This window comes from Pristis pectinata, chromosome 15 (assembly GCF_009764475.1).
Source record: "Pristis pectinata isolate sPriPec2 chromosome 15, sPriPec2.1.pri, whole genome shotgun sequence".
Lineage (NCBI taxonomy): Eukaryota > Metazoa > Chordata > Chondrichthyes > Rhinopristiformes > Pristidae > Pristis > Pristis pectinata.
Genome location: NC_067419.1, coordinates 5,240,694 through 5,259,273, shown reverse-complemented (window position 1 = coordinate 5,259,273; position 18,580 = coordinate 5,240,694). Strand labels below are relative to the sequence as shown.

At 42.8% G+C, this 18,580-nt stretch overlaps 1 protein-coding gene across 2 annotated transcripts in view; it reads right to left on the bottom strand.

Annotated features, from left to right (window-relative positions):
* Positions 1 to 18,580, bottom strand: part of ddx11 (DEAD/H (Asp-Glu-Ala-Asp/His) box helicase 11) — a 59,550-nt gene that overhangs the window by 17,024 nt on the left and 23,946 nt on the right. For both annotated transcript variants that reach the window (XM_052030140.1, XM_052030141.1), the window contains exons 10-18: positions 18,123 to 18,275; positions 16,260 to 16,306; positions 14,754 to 14,833; positions 9,688 to 9,732; positions 8,675 to 8,742; positions 7,843 to 7,881; positions 7,056 to 7,185; positions 5,669 to 5,803; positions 2,799 to 2,911 (exon numbers count right to left, since the gene is read on the bottom strand). In XM_052030140.1, coding sequence (XP_051886100.1) covers positions 2,799 to 2,911; positions 5,669 to 5,803; positions 7,056 to 7,185; positions 7,843 to 7,881; positions 8,675 to 8,742; positions 9,688 to 9,732; positions 14,754 to 14,833; positions 16,260 to 16,306; positions 18,123 to 18,275 — 810 coding nt within the window. The remainder of the gene's footprint in view (positions 1 to 2,798; positions 2,912 to 5,668; positions 5,804 to 7,055; positions 7,186 to 7,842; positions 7,882 to 8,674; positions 8,743 to 9,687; positions 9,733 to 14,753; positions 14,834 to 16,259; positions 16,307 to 18,122; positions 18,276 to 18,580) is intronic.

Sequence of the window (18,580 nt, the reverse complement as noted above, 5' to 3'; positions counted from 1 at the left end):
ACAGACACTGTCTGGCCTACTATTTCCGGTATTTGTTTTATTTCAGATTTCCGGAAGTAAACATAAAAAATATATGCTTTCAGACAATTAGAGGTAAAAGGGTTTGATCTAATAGAAAAGTGACACCAAGATGACCATGGGTGGGAACTGAATATTCCAGAGTGTTTCATATTTCAGAAATAGTTGGTGGAATGGACATTGAGTTCAGTCAGGAGGTATAATTAGCTTGTGTGAAGATAAGGGAAAAACAAGGGCAGAAAAAGTGGTGGAGTTATCGATAGGCTTTCCAGAGCTATGTTTAAACAGGTTAATTGAATTGAGGATGCAATTAGAAGGGTGGATAAAGCAGAACCAGCAGATTTAGTGTATTTGGATTGCCCAAAGGCATTCAAATATGTGCCTTACCAAAGGTTACTGCAAAAGATAAAGGTTCATGGAAGCAAAGGTAATATGGACAGCAGAGTGAAGAACAGTCAGAAAAACAGAACAGAAATAAATACGTCATTTTCAATTTAACTACTGAGATGTCTCAAAGAATCAGTGCTGGAGCCTAGGCCATTCACAATATATCTGAATGAATTAGATGAAGTGACCTACTGCAGTGTATTTGAATTTTCTGACAAAGGAAACCGACTAGGAAACCAAGTTGTGATGAGCACGCTAAAAGCCTGCAAAGGGATAAAGACAGGTAACATATGGGGTAATGCATTATTCTTCTTGTGAGGAAGATTGGAAAAGCAAAGTATTAAACGATTAAGTGTTTAAATGATTAAGAGCGAGACTATTAAGTGATTAAGTATTGATATTCAGAAACATCTGAGGTCCTCGTATTGAAACAGAATGTTAGCATTGAAGTACAGCAATTAAACGAGGGAGGTAATGCAATGTTGGTCGTCATTGCTAAAGGAGAGACAGAGTGAAAAGTTGTGCTACATCTGAAGTAATGTGTACAGTTTTGGTCTCCTTATTTACGACCCAGCACTGAGCCCTGGAGTACCCCATTAGTTAAGGCTCGCCAACTGAAAATTACATCCATGGTTACTGTTTTTATGCCCGTTAACCAGCCCTCTACAAACGCTAACATTAAAGGCTCTGCAGCAAAGGTCCACCGGCATGATTTGTTAAATGAGGGGATTGTCCCACTGGGAAAGAGAGCAGAATGAGCCTATAATTAAAATATTTAGATTCTTCCAAGGAGGCTTAACAGAATGGATGCTGTATGGACACCATCCCTGGTTTGGGGGGGAGGGGAAGAGGTTTAAATGACAGGGAGGAGGGATTTCTTATCTGAGGTTGCGAATCTTTGGAATTCTCTATCCCAGGAAAACAATGGATGTACGTTCAGACTGAGATAGATTTTTGGGGGTGGGGTGGGGCTTGAAATTGAGGTTTATAGGGAAAAGGGAAGGAGGGGGAGTTAAGACCAACAGCAACCACAATACTGAATGGTAAAACAGGCTCAAAATGCTGAATGGTCTTTTCACATTTCTATTTTTTACATCTTAGCTTTTTTCAATTTTTCCAGTATGACTCATTATACTTTGGAAATGAAGATGGAAAATCCTTGGTTTTATGCTACAGTGTTGAACAAAAAAAAAGGATTTTATCTCTGAAGTGAACTATATCAATGCTACAATGGGCTAATGGTCAACTGCAGATCTGATAACCCTGGGGAAAGAAAGCACAGAGTCATCAAACATACCTGCTGACATCTACACATCAGCAATGATGAAGAATGAAATGTCAAGAAAGCAATGGATCACAGAGGGAACCAGAAGATGCTGTGGAACTGCAGGAGTGAGAATACAGTAGAATTGGAAAAGAATGAAGGTTTTTAAAAACCTCAATGATACGGGGAGCCAGCATGGGTCAGTTAGGATTGGCAGGATCAGTACTTGTTGTGTTACTACACAAGCGATTTAGTTCACAGGATTGAATGACTGGATTCCGGCAAGAATTGAGTCTAGGTGACAAAACGTAAATGCTTTTTTCTATGAAGGAGTGGAGAATATCAGTCTCATTGTGCCTGTACTGCATCCCTGAAGCCCAGCTCTGCGTGCACAGAACACGAGGGTCTGGTTCAGCCTGAGGTTGCAGCATGTCAGGGGCTGAGAATAATGGTTTCAGTATTCCCAGAGTCGATGTCTTCACTCATCTATGACTTGGTGCCATATAGGCCAAGAGATCCACAGAGGACACTGAGGATACAGGAGGCACAGGCAATGCTCAGATGGTGAGAGTGCACCACACAATGCCATGCTCACAGAAGCTGAACAAACTGTGTGTATAAGGCAGAGAGGATAGTGCCCAGCTCAAACCCAGAACAACACAATTATCTAAAGATGCCTGCATGTCAATAATACATTTTGTTTGGAGGGATAATGGTGGGGAAGGTAGATATAAGCTTGGAGACAGCAGCACACGTTACTACAGCTCTTTCTCCCTTTCCTGAATGCATTTGGAGAGACCTTCAAACATACCTACAAGTCAACCAGGAGGGCATTACAGTCAAACCTGGTGACGGACTAGCTTGAAGTCAATGTGCACTCACATTACCACACATGCACACAGACTTATATCAGACATACAGAATTCCTGGATGTTGATAGGGAGCAGGAATGTGGAATGATTTCCCCCTCCTTGAATGGAGCTGCTAAGTGTATCTACCTGGCGAAGGAGAGAAATGGTTTGACCCAGTTCTCGCCAATGGAAATGAGTGAGGGCTGAAAACAAATCAGGGAGCTGGCAAGATCACAGATCACCCAAAATATCCTCCACGTGGCATCAGGAAGCTTTACCGGCTGCATTGTGCCTCCAGCGATGACCACTGCTCGACACTCCTTCACTACCTCAGCGAAGTGGACTGCCGGGTTCAGCAACAGGAACTTCAGGCTGCTCTGAGACACTGTACCTAGAGGATGGACAGAGCAAGTGTAAGATCGACCTCAGCTTAAAACCACACTGCATCAGATCAGTTCAGGACACAGCGCTGCTTGACTACAGCACTGGTTCGGCTTCAGAGACCACAGCTAAGGCATCAACTTGGCTTTTACTTTAGATGCTGCTCGGTAGAGGGAGCATGCTGATATTTCACTTTAAACTCATCTCACTGTTGAGAGCCCTAGGTGGTGGAAAATTAGGAGACTGATATATGGAGAAACAGAGGATGCCACAGTGGAAGCCAAAAGTCAACCATCCAAATGATTGAACTAAACTTGAAAAGACTTGAATTTAAAGAGAAATGTGGGCAAGTATTCCCTATATGATGGGTTACTGTGAAGCGCACTAACAATTGCTGGTCAGAAAATGTGACAACACCTTACACACAGCAAGTGTGAGATAAATAACATACAGGCAGTCCCCAGATTACAACAGGGTTGCACTCCTGAGAAGTGTTTGTAACCTGAACTGTTCCTTAAGTCGGAAATGAAGAAAAACAGTGTGTGGGAGAGGGTCACAGAAGCAGCTGCGACAGGAGAGCGAGCAGGTATGGGAAAAGTGGCTGCCAGCCAACCTCAGTGAGCGAGTCTGCTCAGTGCTCCCAGTTTTGCTCGCCTGACCCAGCCCTGGATTGTTCCAGTGGGGAGAGAGGGCATGTGGAAATGCCCCATTCCCACCCAGCGGCAGATGCCTGCACCAGGATGTCCGTACGTCAGGAGGACCTATACTGAACTAGTTCTCATCCACCTGCTGAAGGTAGAATTGCTAACCACAACACTAGAGCTGTCTTCCCCCCACCCCCAGTTGTTTCAGACATTCCAGCAAATTGCTATTACAGCGCCAGCGATCGGGGTTCAATTCCTGCCGCTGTCTGTAAGGAGTTTGTACGTTCTCTTCATGTTTGCGTGGGTTTTCTCCGGGTGCTCCGGTTTCCTCCCACATTCCAAAGGCGTACAGGTTAGTAGGGTGAAATTGGGCCGCGCGGGCTCGTTGGGCCGAAGGGCCTGTTACCGTGCTGTATAAATAAAGTTCTAATAGTGCAAATCCCATTCCGTACTGTGCTAAATGCAAGCGCAAATTGCCCTCAATTCCTGGGCATGGAATCGGATTCCATCACTTTCTCATTCAGAGGGGAGAACTGCACATCCATTTGATCCACAGATGGTGTCGGATGGAATCCTCAGTGCATGGAGTTAACTCTCAGTTAGGACCACTACCACTAATTTCACATCTGCCCTAGGACTTGAGAAAACATGGGAAGTGTTTGTTCACAATTTTGATTGTGTAGGCATCTGCTGGAATATATATACCAAGAATCTGAATGAGATGGGACCCGGTGTGGCAGAAGACCAGCAACTGTGCAGCTACTCAGCTCCCAGCAGGACCAACGCCTTCAAAAAACAAGATCAAATTTGTCTTTTTTAAGAAGCACCTTCCACAACCTTGAGGTGTTACAAAGTGCTTTTGAAATGTAGTTGCTGTCAGTCTGTATGAAATATAGTTATCAATATGTGCACAGTCCCCAAATGAACAAGACAACAATGTCTTAGGGATTGGTTCAGTTGTGAAAATTGACCATGTCATCAGGGATCTTTGTTCATTTAAAATAGGGCAAAAATATATTTTACATTCACCAGATAAGGCGGGATAAGAATCAAGATCCTGCATATGCTGGAAATCTGAAATAAAGATTGGACTCCAGGCTAACATCTGATCTGAGAGGTGGAACCTCAAACAGCAGGTACCAACCGAGGCAAGAACAGTTAAACAGACAAGACCACACGACTGTCCAGGATGATCTTGAGCTATTTAGCGATAAGAACTGTGATAGGGAAAAAGCATGGCACATATTGGCATGTTTTTGGAGACAAGTTTAGCCTCTCGTTCTTGGGCATCATTTCAAGGCAGAGAATGATGTGGTGCCATTCCTGTTCCGCAGGTGTTGAGGCGACTGATGAGGCCAATATGTGATTCACGGATTTTGCCACAGGTAGTGCAGAGTTCCTGACAGGGTGGCAGGTGGATAGTTGGGGAGAGGGTGCACTCCTTCACTGTTTACACGGGGCTGCCAGCGCGTGGACAGAGTTCTCAGTGTTAGCCCAGCTGCTCCTTCTCCACTTCATGCAGTCATGGGCCAGGGACTCCCAGGGTCACGGCAGATATTACACCTTGTTAGAGGGAGTTTGAGAACATCCTTCAATCTGTTCTTGGGCACGTGAACAATGTGGCCTGCCCAAAAGCATTGACCGAGTGTAACTAGGACCTCAGTGCTGGGGATGTTGGGCTGAGAAGACCCTGATGTTGGCTTGCTTATCCGACTAGTGGACTTGGAGGATTTTGTCGAGGCAGCATAGCTGCTATCTCTCCAGTGTCTCAAGGAGCCTGCTGTAAACTCAAAAGCTCAGAGCATTTAGGAATGCTGACTAGTAACCACAAGTTTTGTGCCAGGTTTGAGGTCCTTATCTTCAAACACCCTTTTAAAGCAGCTTTAGTAATGCAGCTATAACTACAGAGGACTGGGCAAGAAGAGGTGGAAGAGGATGGGCAAGACAGTAGACCCCTGGGGAGAGACAGTCAGAGGCTGAGTCAGGAGTCGAGATAGAACGATTTGACAAAAGTCACCTGAACGGCAGAGAATAAATGACACAATTTAATTTTTCTTCCTGCCAAATAAACTGAACTAATAAAAGATATGGAATTTCTGCTTGGTTCCGACATTCATTTCTACCTTGTCTCTGAATGACCACACGTCCATCTTTGTTGGTGCTCGTGAGGGCAAAGAGAAACCCCTCAATATGCATCATCGGCGATGCCATGACAGGTTGTTCCTTCTCCAGGGACTCTTCCTGCTCATGCAGCTTAACTGAAAAATAAGCAAAACAAAAAAATTGGCAAAAAAACCCTAGAACTTCCAGCAAAAGTAGACATATAAATTCTAGAACTTTCTCAAGATATTTTATTTATCTCTTCATTTTAATTTGTTTCCACTCACACTTGCTTTGATCATATGGTGAATGCACTGATATATTGGTGAACATTTCAACACGCTTATATCATTGTTTATAGACTCAGCTATGTGACTTTGTGAGTATGAACCAAGGCTCATGGATCGTCTGATCCCAAAAGAGGATGCTTGCCCTTCCACAAGTTACGCATTATCCTAGGGCTATGATTATTAACCTTGCTCCTACAGAACAAGCTTAGCTGCACTAATACTAAAAATGTTCCAAGTGTTTCATAGAAGCATAATTGACCAAACATCAAGCCAAAGGAGGAGATATTAAGAAAGGAGATGAAAAGTTTGGTTAGAACGATAGGTTTCAGTCAAGGAGGGAATTCCTAAGCAGCATCTGGACTGTCGAAGACATAGCCACCAATGCTGAGTGAGGTGATGGAGATGTACAGAGAGAACAGAAATGACGAAGATTTTCATTCTTAAGCAAAAAGAATTCTATACATTGGTATTATGTTAGTTATGTCGTGGCTGAACTAGAGGGTGCAATGGGATGACCAGTCCCAAATTCCCCTCTTCTTCTTTCAGCATGCCTGATCGTTCCTTCCAGGATCCTCTATGATTCACTCTTCTTTCAGTTTTGTACATTCCATTCACCACTTACAACGAGGTCTCCTCCACAGCATGGCCATTTGGAAGAATATCCCCAGTCTTCAAGCCTGACCTGGAGTTCCCAATCATCTGTCACTTCCATTCTGTGTATTATTCCACTCCAAGTGTTACCTAGCACTTAGTTATCTAGCACTTAGCTTTCATAGAATTCACTTTCACATAACTATGAATAATTCATAAAAGTAGCTATTGGTAAACTATGAACTGCAAATGACATCTAATCAAATTACGCTTACAAACAGACAACTTGTTTCCTTTAAATAACATGCCTCATGAAACACATCAAGTCTCCTGAAGATTTGAATCAATATTGCAGAAAACCATTTCATGCAGTGCTCATTAGAAATCTCGGCAGTGATTGGAAGTCTGCTTGTAGAATACCCCAGGAACGATTCAGATTCAGAACTTGACTAAATTTACAACACAGCTCTGCTACGTGTCACCAGGACAGAGAATAGTCCCCGTCACAATCTCAGGCATAGACACTGACCTTGTCCACTGGATTTCTCATTAAGACTCTGAAGAAAATTCCCAAGAGCAGCTGTCTTGGATTCTTTTTGATTTTGTGCACTGAACAGTTTTGAAGCTGAATCCTGGTACTTCTCCACAAACCCAAACAGCTGTGGAATGAAGGGAGCCAATAAAACATCTGGATGCAAACAATGCCAGACACAATTAATTACTGGCAATAACAAAACAGACTGATCTTTGAGTGAACACCCCATCATCTATCTCAGTAAAATCTCAAAGCCTCTCATACAGAGAATTAAAAGAAAATGTCACCTACCTACAAAAATGGTTCTGTTCAAATGATTCAATGCAAAGATTGAAGTTCATTTATGTAAGCAAGGGTGACTTTGTACATGTGAACACCAAGGTTTAGTTACAGAGCAAAACTCCCTCTATACTGCCCCATTAAATATCCAGAGGGCAGACCATTATGGCTCGGAGTGCAAAACTCCCTTTACTCTAATCCAAACAACTCCCTCTATTCTTAACCACACCAATATAATCTTTACCAGATTTACAACTCCCAGAGTTTGGAGACAAGGAGATTACCAAGATTGTACCACTTTAGGAAGCTCGGGCTCTCGAAAATCAGAACAGGAGTGATATGACTCAAACTCGCTTTGAAAGGATGTCTGTGCATGCAGTTGACCGAGATGAGTTACCAAGCCCACGCTGAGACAAGGACCTGAGCGGCACTATGCATGCAGTTCCACTTAAACCTTAGTAAGAGCAGACTTCCAACTCTATTGGCATCAAAAAGCACTCACCTTTTGACTGAGCATACTCTTTGTATAGTAACGCTGTACCTGTTATTAAAAAAGACAGCAAATTGAATACATAAAGAGGCATTTCATATCCTTGTCAGTGGCACTGAGATGAGAGATAGGGAATGACTAGCACTGAGGTCCCAACTCCACCCATCAATTAATTGTCAATCTGTAAACTTGCCTTCCCTTCCTCTGCTGAAGGGGCCGATATCTTACAATAACAGAATCTTTAAGTACGGGAGGTTGTTCAACCCATTGTGGCCAGAGCAGTTCTTTGAAAGCTTACACTTTACTCATCTTTCCTCAGACTTGAAATGTCCTTCCCTTTCAAAAGGACACATTGAATTTGCCTCTACCACCCTGTAAAGCTGTAGCGTGTGTATTTCAAAAAACAGCTGCCATCTCAAGGAATGCTGACTGTAAAGACAACCAGAAGCAAAATAATTGCAGGACCTTTAGGAGTGGCACACTCAGGACAATATAATCCAATTCTAGAACAGTGGGAGAAAAGGTCAGTTTACGAATGTTCCAAATTTTGGAAAATAAAACACTGACTGGTATACCCAACCCCTGCCAAGCAGAAGCTGGTCTGGGAGTTTACCGCTGTCCCCTTTTCAGGGTGAGAGGCAGCAGTTTAGGAGACCTAGACAAATAGATTTACTGGCACCTTGCACTGGAATGCACAGGGTGCAGAAAGCCCCAGGTTTATTCCCAGTAAGGGTTGGTCAATATCAGTCCGAGTCAACACTTGAAATGAAAGTATCAGTGTCACTGGTAGAGGACAGTGAACAAGCACCAGAAGGGCTCCTCACCGCACATCAATACCACTTACTTTGAATAAGTTGATGTTGTCAAACTGGGCACGGAAAAGAAAATCGTTGATAGATTGTAACTCAGTACCTTTAGAAAGTAGCGAGAAAAAACAGAATGAGATTTGAAGTCAAGGCACATTTATTAAACAAAAATCAGAGCAAGCACATAGATTGCCAAGTGTAAGGGCCTAAAAATACCACCAAGGTGCTCATCTGACAATGAACTTAGACCACTTTGATAACAAATTGGCTACATTCTGATGGTCACACACCTCAACATTTACCCATTCTTGCTCCAGATTTGCTTTTTTTTGTGTAAATTTAAACTCTCAAGAATTGAATTGCATATTTTTCCATGTGACATTGAAGGAGGGCATCAAATTCATGTTGGTTTTCAGAGTGTTCCCATCTTCTCACTAATTTTCCCTGCAAATTACCATTTATAACATTTTGGGTGTGAGTTTTATACGTTCACTACACTGGTAAAGTTATTTTTCTCCAAATGGTTCAACTTCAACATTTTATATTCTTGGCTCCGTATTCTCTCAGAGTAACCACTTTATCCATCCCACTGAATTCTCTCCTCAGTTTGAATTTCAAGTTGATCAATGCTCTCCAGCTGAGTTGTGCAATCTGTCCTCTCGATTTAACCCTTCTGGGCAACTGGTCAGCAGGAGTGATCAGTCATTAACCAAGGACACTTACTCCACCCTCAGGACCACGTCAGGCAGAGCTCCTCACTCTCCAATGAATTATCTCCATCTTTAACTTCCAGTGAAGACCAAACAATGACAATTAAGCTCATGACAGAACATCCTTCCTTTACTAGTGCACCAGACAGTCGAAATATGCATCAGCGGGTATAGGGTGTGAACATCCGTTGACAAAGGTCATATCTAATCACATTTCAATGGCTTCCATACCTAGCAGAATATACACAGAATTCAAGATACTGGATTACTGAGCAGAGGATAGTTTTTCCTCTCATGTTCAAACTAAATAGCATAGAATACTGAAGTACCCAGTCACATACCTCCCTGAAAAATCTTCTGCATGTTAGGATTTTGTCCAGCCTTTCCTAGTTAAAGATAAAATAGGAAGTTACTGAAAAAGATCAAACACACAGAGAAAGCACTACAAATGAACAAAACAGTCTATAAAAGGCAGCAACCTGAAGTTTCAGTGGGCAAGCTGCTGGGTTCAACCCTGACTCAAGGGCTGAAGGAACCCTCTCCCCACTGATGGAAAAACCAAGTAGCTTTTGACAGTTTCTATCCAACCCCAGAAGGTCAAGAGGCTAGGATTAGGCACTAAGTGATCTAGGAAACACAGATTTTAGGTTTGATGCATAGTCTTGGCACATGACAGAGAGGAACTGTGGTGAACATTTTATGGTCCACTCGCCAGATCCAGCTTCTATATGACCTGCCTTTGAATTCCAAATTAACTCCAAATGCTGAACAATGTACCAAAATACCACAAGTCAAATCTGTTCTTGGGATTTGGATACCGCTGGCCTGGCACATTTATCACCATTAATCCAAAGACATTCAAGAAGTCTATTCCAGGAGAACTTTAGTGAACCTATTCCAACATATGCATGGTCATATTTTGCTACAACCCACGAGTTAATTGACCTCCTGAAAACAACGTTGCAACTTGTGGTGTTTGAACTTGTGACCTGAATTGCCAGTACCGTAGCTGCTAGACTGCTAAATCCTCTTTGGCACTTTGCACTAGTGGCCAGCCTCGGTGTTGGATTGCAACAATCATGTTCTTCTACACCAATTCCTTGACTCCCTAATGTGAAAATCTTGGTGTATCCCAGCATATCCTTGCATCTTTCACGTACAAGAGATTCAATAATTACGTTAACTTGCAGTTATAGAAAACAGATTTGCTATGGTAAATTTGTACAAACAGCTGCTTTCTAAACAAAGACAGGGGTCTTCAGGCAACACCATTACAGGCTGCACAACTAAGGCGGAAAAGTGAAGCTGAGAAACAGATAAACAATATGAACATGAAGGGCAGAACAGGCCTTGGGAACAGATCTATGCCTTCTCTCCCACGTTACAAAAGGTGGAACTGGCAACAGTATCTGAAACCCATTTCAGGTTTCAATAAGATTCCAAGGTCCAGCCTGAAGTATTGATGAAAGTGACTGTAGAACAGTACAGCGTAGGAACAGGCTTTTTGGCTCACAATGTCCGGGCCTATCATGATGCCAATCTAAAACCAATCCCACCTGCCTGCAGGTGGTCCATATCCCTCGATTCCCTGCCATTTCAGGTGCCTAAATACCTCAGAGCTGCTATTATATCTGCTTCCACCATCACCCCTGGCAGTGCGTTCCAGGCACCCACCACTCTGTTAAAACAAACGTGCCTCACAAATCTCCTTTAAACTTGAAGTGCTTCCTCTCAAACTAAACCTATGCCCTCTAATATCTGACATTTCCATCCTGGGAAAAAGACTCTGACCATCTACCCTATGTCTCTCATAATTTTATATATTTCTATCAGGTCGCCCCCTCAGCCTCCGATGCTCCAGAGGAAGCAATTCAAGTTTGTCCAACCTCTTCTTATAGCTAATACTCTCTAATGCAGGCATAATACTGGTGAATCTTTTCTGCACTCTCTCCAAAATCTCCACATCTTTCCCACACTGTGGTGACAGACGTGCACACAATACTCCAAATGTGGCCTAAGGTTTTATACACCTGCAACATAACTCCCCAACTTTTATACTCAGTGCCTCAACCAATGAAGGCAAACATGCCATATGGCTTCTTTACCCCCTATCCACGTGTTACCACTTCCAGGGAGCTATGGACCTGCACCCCTGGATCCCTCTGTATATCAAGGGTCCTGCCACTTACAGCATACTTTCCTCTTGCTTTAGGGTTAGTCCCAACCCTAACCTCACCCTCACCTGGATTAAAATCCATCTGCTATTTCTCTGCCCAAATTTCCAACTGATCCATATCCTGCTGTACCCCTTGACAACGTTCCTCCCTGTCCACCACTCTACCAATTTTTGCGTCATTTGCAAGCTTACTGGTCAGACCGCCTAAATTTTCATCCAAATCATTATATATTACAAATAGAGGTTCCAACACTGATTCTTGTGAAACATCGCTGGTCACGGGTCTTGAGTCAGAAGAACACTCCTCCACCACTATCCTCCATCTTCTATGGCCAAGCCAATTTGGATTCAATTCACCAACTCACCATGTGACTTAATCTTCTGGACCAGCCTACCATGAGGGACCTTGTCAAATGTCTTAATATAAACATACCCCTCCCTAATCTATCATCCATACCCCTCCTTAATCTATCATCCATGTCCTTCTCCTTGGTGAATACCAATGCAAAGTAATTATTAAGTACCTCACCCATTTCCTCTGGCTCTATGCATAAATCCCCTCATTTATCCTTGAGTGGATCTACCCTCTCCCTAGCACCCACAATAATCCAGGCTCTAAGCTCAGCTGCCTTACCCACTATACTCATTACCCTGACACAGCCTGTTTTTTCCATTAGACTTGCTCTACGCTCTCCTCGATCACTCCATCTGCTGACCTACTACTCCAGTTCCCAACCCCCACACTAGTAAACCTCCCTGCAAGGATACTAGTGCCCCTCCAGTTTAAGAGCAACCCATCCTTCACGTACAGGTCCCACTTGCCCTGGAAGAGATTTCAATGATCCAAGTATCCAAAGCCCTTCCTCCCACACCAACGCTTTAGACGTGCATTCAACTGTACAATCTTCCCATTTCCGGTCTTGCTAACACATGGCACAAGGAGTAATCCCAAGATTACAACCCTAGAAGTCCTGCTTTTTAACTTTCTACCTAGCTCCTGAAATTCTCTATGCAGGATCTTGTCTCTCCTCCTGCCTATGTTTTTACCACTATGGATCATGACCTCTGGCTGCTCACCCTCTCCTCTCAGAATCCCCAGTTAAAACTCACTTGGACTCAAGAGAATCACTTCAAGTCCAACTGACTGCTTCAAGATAAGCAATGGGAAAGAAATGAAGAAGTCACAGCTGAAGAAAAATCTTTCACTGTTCACACCAATCGCATGTGATCACTTTATCGTCACACTGTCATGCTCAAGCAATGACTTCTGACCTCTTCATGCCATTGTAAAGCTGGCATATAAAATTAAGCCTTCTAGAGAAAGGGAAAGCATTGAGTAAGCATTTCTTTTGATCACGAGATCTTATTCACAGTCTTCAACTCTTACAGAGGTCTCTCCTTCAAAGAGTAACATTGTACCTCTGGCAGGTGTGGTGTCAGTCATATTTATTGCACACTGAAAAGCTGCACTGTAGTGAAGCAATTCTTTTCATTAGAAAAACATCCCCCACGTTAGCTGTGATTTGATCTTGAGCCACTTGCCCTGAAATGCATGGTATTAACACCTATCAACTGAAGGTATACAGTAATGCCAACAGCTGCCAGACCACTGACTTCTTTCAGTGCGCAGAGGTGTTGTGTGCCTTAAATGAGAACATTTGTTTGCCTTAAATTTTAACGTCAAACATATACTGAAAAAAATGAAAATCATGAAGTTGCTTTTTGCCCACATTGTCAGTGGGTTTCAATGGCCTCACACTTTGTGGCTACAGTCCACTTGCTGAGTGCAGCACTTCTTCCTTTCAAGTCCATAAAGGTGTCCTTGATGATCCACAAGAAACTCTTGCCCTACATGGCCAACTTCAGACGGTAGGTCCTGGCAAATTGAAATAGCAGTCTCAGATGGCCGGAAGTGGGGTAAGCACATTGCTTGAGACTCAGTGGCATCAGGCGAATTGCTGTTTTTGTCAAGGGACACAGCAATTCCCTGATCTTGTACACCAGGTGAACTCTCAAGGAACTGGGCAGACAATGCCCTTTTCTGACTGTTGTGCAGCATAACACCAGTGGCTGTGTTGCATTTAGGTTCCTTCAGAGACTGGGCAGGTCATGCATTAGTACTTTTCTTTTTCTGGATAGAAAAGACTTATCTTTGACAAATCTTGAGAGTTGTGATGAAGGGGGAGCCAAATTGGTACTTTATAGAGGATGCTTGACCATTAAGTTGCAACCCACTTTCCAGGTGAACATGTTTACTTGACTTTTTGTTGAGTTAAACGTGCTATTTCTCAAGTCTCTCTCAAATTAGAACAAGTGGATCGCAGATAATAATTCTGAAGGAATAACGTGCCTGGTAACCCCAAAAATAAAGCCTGACCTTCCCAACATGGTCTGTCAGAACAAATGTACCATGTCACACAAGTTCCTGTGAAAGCATCCACTGACATTTGTATCATTTCAAGAATTAAAATTCAATTTAACTTGCAAAGCAATGCACATCTTAAAATCAACGACAAGATGTTAATTGGATCAAGAATCCAGATGTTATCGAGTCTCCATGACTGAAGACAGTTGAAAATCATTCTTGGCAAGTTAATCTGTCAAACACATTATTTCCACATTTTAAACAAGGAAACCATCAGCTTGAACAAAGACTAGGTAATTCACAAATTCTGATATTTGTGCCTTCATATACAAGATTAAAAACATCTGTATCTGGTTACGTTGGTTAAAAAAGAAAAGCAGTTTATGCCAGTGGCTTTTGGAATTGATTTGGATTGTCCATCTGACTCTCCCCAGAATAAGTTGTGCAGGACCAGAGCAGAGGGGGTTAGCAATGTGTCTAAGTTTGTTGTATTGGGAGCCTTTCTTAAAAAACTTTAAAACTTTATTTCTACAGCATGGTAACAGACCCTTCCGGCCCAATGAGCCCGCGCAGCCCAATTACACCCATGTTAACCCACTAACCTGTACGTCTTCGGAATGTGGGAGGAAACCGGAGCACCCGGAGGAAACCCACGCAGTCACAGGGAGAACGTACAAACTCCTTACAGACAGCGGCGGGAATTGAACCTTGATCGCTGGCACTGTAATAGCATTACGCTACCATGCCGCCTCTAAATAATCATACCAGGCAACTGACTACCCTCACCTCCCCATCAATACATGACATTGATGAGTATACCGCTAACAAGAACAGCATAAATCAAAGCACAAGCAACAATATCTTACCTCCTAAAACCTGAAGTAGATTAACGAGAATATAAAGGATCTGCTTAATGTACATCAGGTTTTTTGCTTTTAGTCTGCTTCTGTGAATCAAAAGAAAAAAACATTTTGACGTCAAGATCATTAGACCACTTCACTACCAGCCTAATTTTGTTAAGGTAAGAAGGGTTAATTTTATAAAATAGAATATAATCATGGCCTATAAAGACAAGTACACAAAGTGAAAGGTATATGTACTATGATTTGACTCAAAGAGATAAGTACTTAAGAACACGAGAAACAGGAAAAGGTCATCCAGCTCTTTACAAATGCTCATGCCATTTTCAAGATCATGACTGACTTTCTTTCCCAGTGATATTTTCCAGCGCTGTTCACATAGCCCTCAGTTCCCTTAACGTGCTTATTTGGTAACTGGCCAAGGGGCTTGAAGGTGGTTCAAGGACCCCTTTCCCCCACAATGAAAAAATACATAAGATCATAGCAAACTGGACACTAAATCTGGCAATAAGAAAGGACATCAAGGCGTTGAAACAAAGATTGAAACAAAGGGAGTAAAGAGAAAACCTGGACTGAGCAGGTTATTGCAGATACTGGAAAATGGGAGTGACACCAATCAAACATTCCACTGGAGGTGTAGAACAGCTGAGAGTGAACAGAAAAGTAAAAAAAAAGTAAAGCGTTGCTAGTTATACATTTTTACTCCCTTCCAGTGAGGAGATGTTAGGACGGAAGGATTTGCAGTTGATTAATGGCCTAACAGCCACAATGTGATTACCCCCTCCATGCCACAATCATGTTTTATACCAGTTAGGTTACTCCAATATGGTTTTATCGGTGTTCACAAATGATATACTCACTCCCAATGGGTACAAATAACTTGAGGGATATTAACCCAAAATTCAGACTTGAACTCCCAGTACCCATTCACCAGCAGTATTTGGAGAGGGCTTGAATCCTGCCCCTACACTCAGAAATGGTGATGCTACCACCGAGTCAAAGGCTCATTGGTTAAGTAGATCAAGCCCAGTCCCTTGGTCAGATCAGTTTGGGAAACAAACCAGAGCACAGTACTCAAGACATCCTAAGTATAGCAAGAACAAGCTGATAACAGAATTAACTCCGACTGAACGATAAGATTGTTCAGTTTTAAATTAGCACTTTTTGTTCCCTTACATTTATTTTTGAGATTCAGTCCTGCAGGTATGTCACCACCCAACAATTCTCCCACAGCCATTCCTTTTGCACAAGCTTAAGAAATGGATTCAGCAGCATCACACAAATCCCAGTTCTATCTTCCTCTTCCAACACCAATGTCATAAAGCACAGATTAATTTTGTATCTCCCTCCCAACCGCCATCTAACAGAGCTCAGACCAGAGATCAAACCTGAGCCCTCAGCGTGGCTGACTCTGCCACATTGTACAATTTAGTGAACAGTCACTGACCCTACATAACTCACAATAGAGAAGATGGGACAATGGTTTGTGAGAGAAAAAAAATCAGACCTCACCTGTAACGTTCCAGGTACTGAGAGAGTTGGGAGTGAGCGCAGCACAACTGGGAAAAGAAAGGTATAACAAAAGATGAAGAAACCCGGTTCTCCTCACGTCTGTCAAAGAGATGCCTGCATAACACTCCCATTTACACAACTCTTTGCCCGCAGCTCACTTACATACAAATATATGAATCTATCTCTGACTTGAAAAACAGTCCGATTCTGCTTCCATCAGTGTTCCAAAGACTGACAAGACTCCGAAAAAAAGGCGTGAGTCTTTGGAACACATCTCTGGCTTAAGTAGGCAATTTCTAGCTTTTAACCAGTCATCACTGGTTCTAGAAGCTCCCATAAGAGGACACATTATCCCCAAATCCACCCTGTCAAGATCTTTCAGAATCTTTCACTGAAGTCCCCTGTCACTTTTCTGAACTCCAGAAGCTACTAGGTGGCAGCTCACCATTACCTTCAAGAACAATTAGGGATGGACATTAATTGCTGGCATTGTCAGCTATGCCCATGCCATAAAAAAATAAATTATAATGCAACTTGATTGGTCTCCATTGACGTTATCCATGGGCAGTGACCCTCTGAACTTTCCTCTTACCTACATGCCCTTCCTCATCGACGTGTTAAGACCCAAAGACTGAAGTGTTTAGTTCACTCGCTCTACATACTTAAACATTCAAACCCAAACATGCCACTTACTATCACTGGCAACCTCCTTAAGAAGTTAATGCTTTCCTTTTTCTCTCTCCTAACTTCTAGTTGAGCTCACAAAAATCAGTACACGAGCAACGGGAAACATCTGTTTCAGAGGACGCTTGGAATATAACAGCTTAGGTTGCTGCACACAGAAGAAACAAAACATAACCCTTTTAAAGAGAGTATTTGTGATTTGGAAGAGGAGTTTTAAAAGGAGTGAAGACAACATTAAAGACAGTCTGTCATAAAAGGTATGGGAAGCAAACTGAGATCAGACTGGGTGGGATGTCAACAAGCAGGGAGAGTAAAATAAATGTGGAGGATTAGAGAGTAGGAAGATTGAAATGTGTGGGATGTGGACAAAGGGTGGAATCAGCTATCAGAAGGAATGGAATGCAGGCCTAGATTAGATGGCATGGATTTTGTAGGCCAAAAAGGCTGACTTTTGCACCGTAAGGCTCTCGGGTAACTGTTTTTTTGAAGCAATAGTCTGTCAGGGCCCACAACCTATGATGCACACAAACTTATAGAACACGTGGATGCTGGTCAGTCACCCCCTCATGCCTGCTCTGCTCTTCAGCAAATTCAACATGGCTGGCCTTTAACATTAGCACTACCTTCCTGCACTCACTCCATATCCTTTGGTTCCCTCAACATCTAAAACTCTGTCGATCACTTTCTTAAATATACTCATGGACAGAGACTCCACAGCCCTTTTGGGTAGTGAATTTTCAAAGCCTCTCTTCATCCTCCTCAAAAACCTCACACAGCCATCCAGTTCTGTACCATTTGGAGCAAACACTGCATCTACCTCAGCAACTTCATGATTACCTCACAGGTGCTGCTCGTGGCTCAGTGGTGCACTCTGATTCTGTGTACTTCTCTTATTCTTAAAGGTAATGTTCCCACAGTGAAAAATATAGCAGATAAAATCCCAGTTTAACATCTAGTCTGTTCTAAATTAGTTTATCGCAAGTCTGGGCAGTAGTTGAGGCCTTTAAATTTAGGCCACAAAATAGGGAAATTGTTAAGATACCCAAAAGAAAAATGTCTGTAGAAGTGCAGGGAAGAGCAGTGGATTGGGACTAATTAGATGGCTAGTCAGGAATGGTGGATAGGTCAAAAAGCTTCCTGTACTGTACTGTTTCATGATTCTAAATTAACAGTACCCACCTGTGATCCAGTCACCTTGTAGCTGTGAATGGCAGTGATGGTATCGATCAGATTATGCGCTTCATCAATCACCAGCACCTGCCCCTTCAGTTTAATGCCAGATGCCCGCCTGGTCGAGCTGTGCAGCAGCGTTTGGTAGGGCATCACCACCAACTGTCAGAAATAAAGAGAGGCAACGTTCATTCCCCTTACAGTATCAACTAAATGCCTGCTTCAAAATCACCTGTAATCCAATAATCATTTCACATCCTCATAAAACCTACAAGAAGCAGAGAGTCACTGAGCAGCACCAACCATGAACCCAGAGGGACCAGCCGCAGCCTTTGCCAGGCTATTCCACTGCAGATGAAGTGAATCCAGTGCGATTCACTTCCACCGATTGTTACTACCACACTCCCCACACCTGGGCAAAATGACAATTGGGAGAGAGAACTAAGGTTTTAATTCACAGTCAAAGT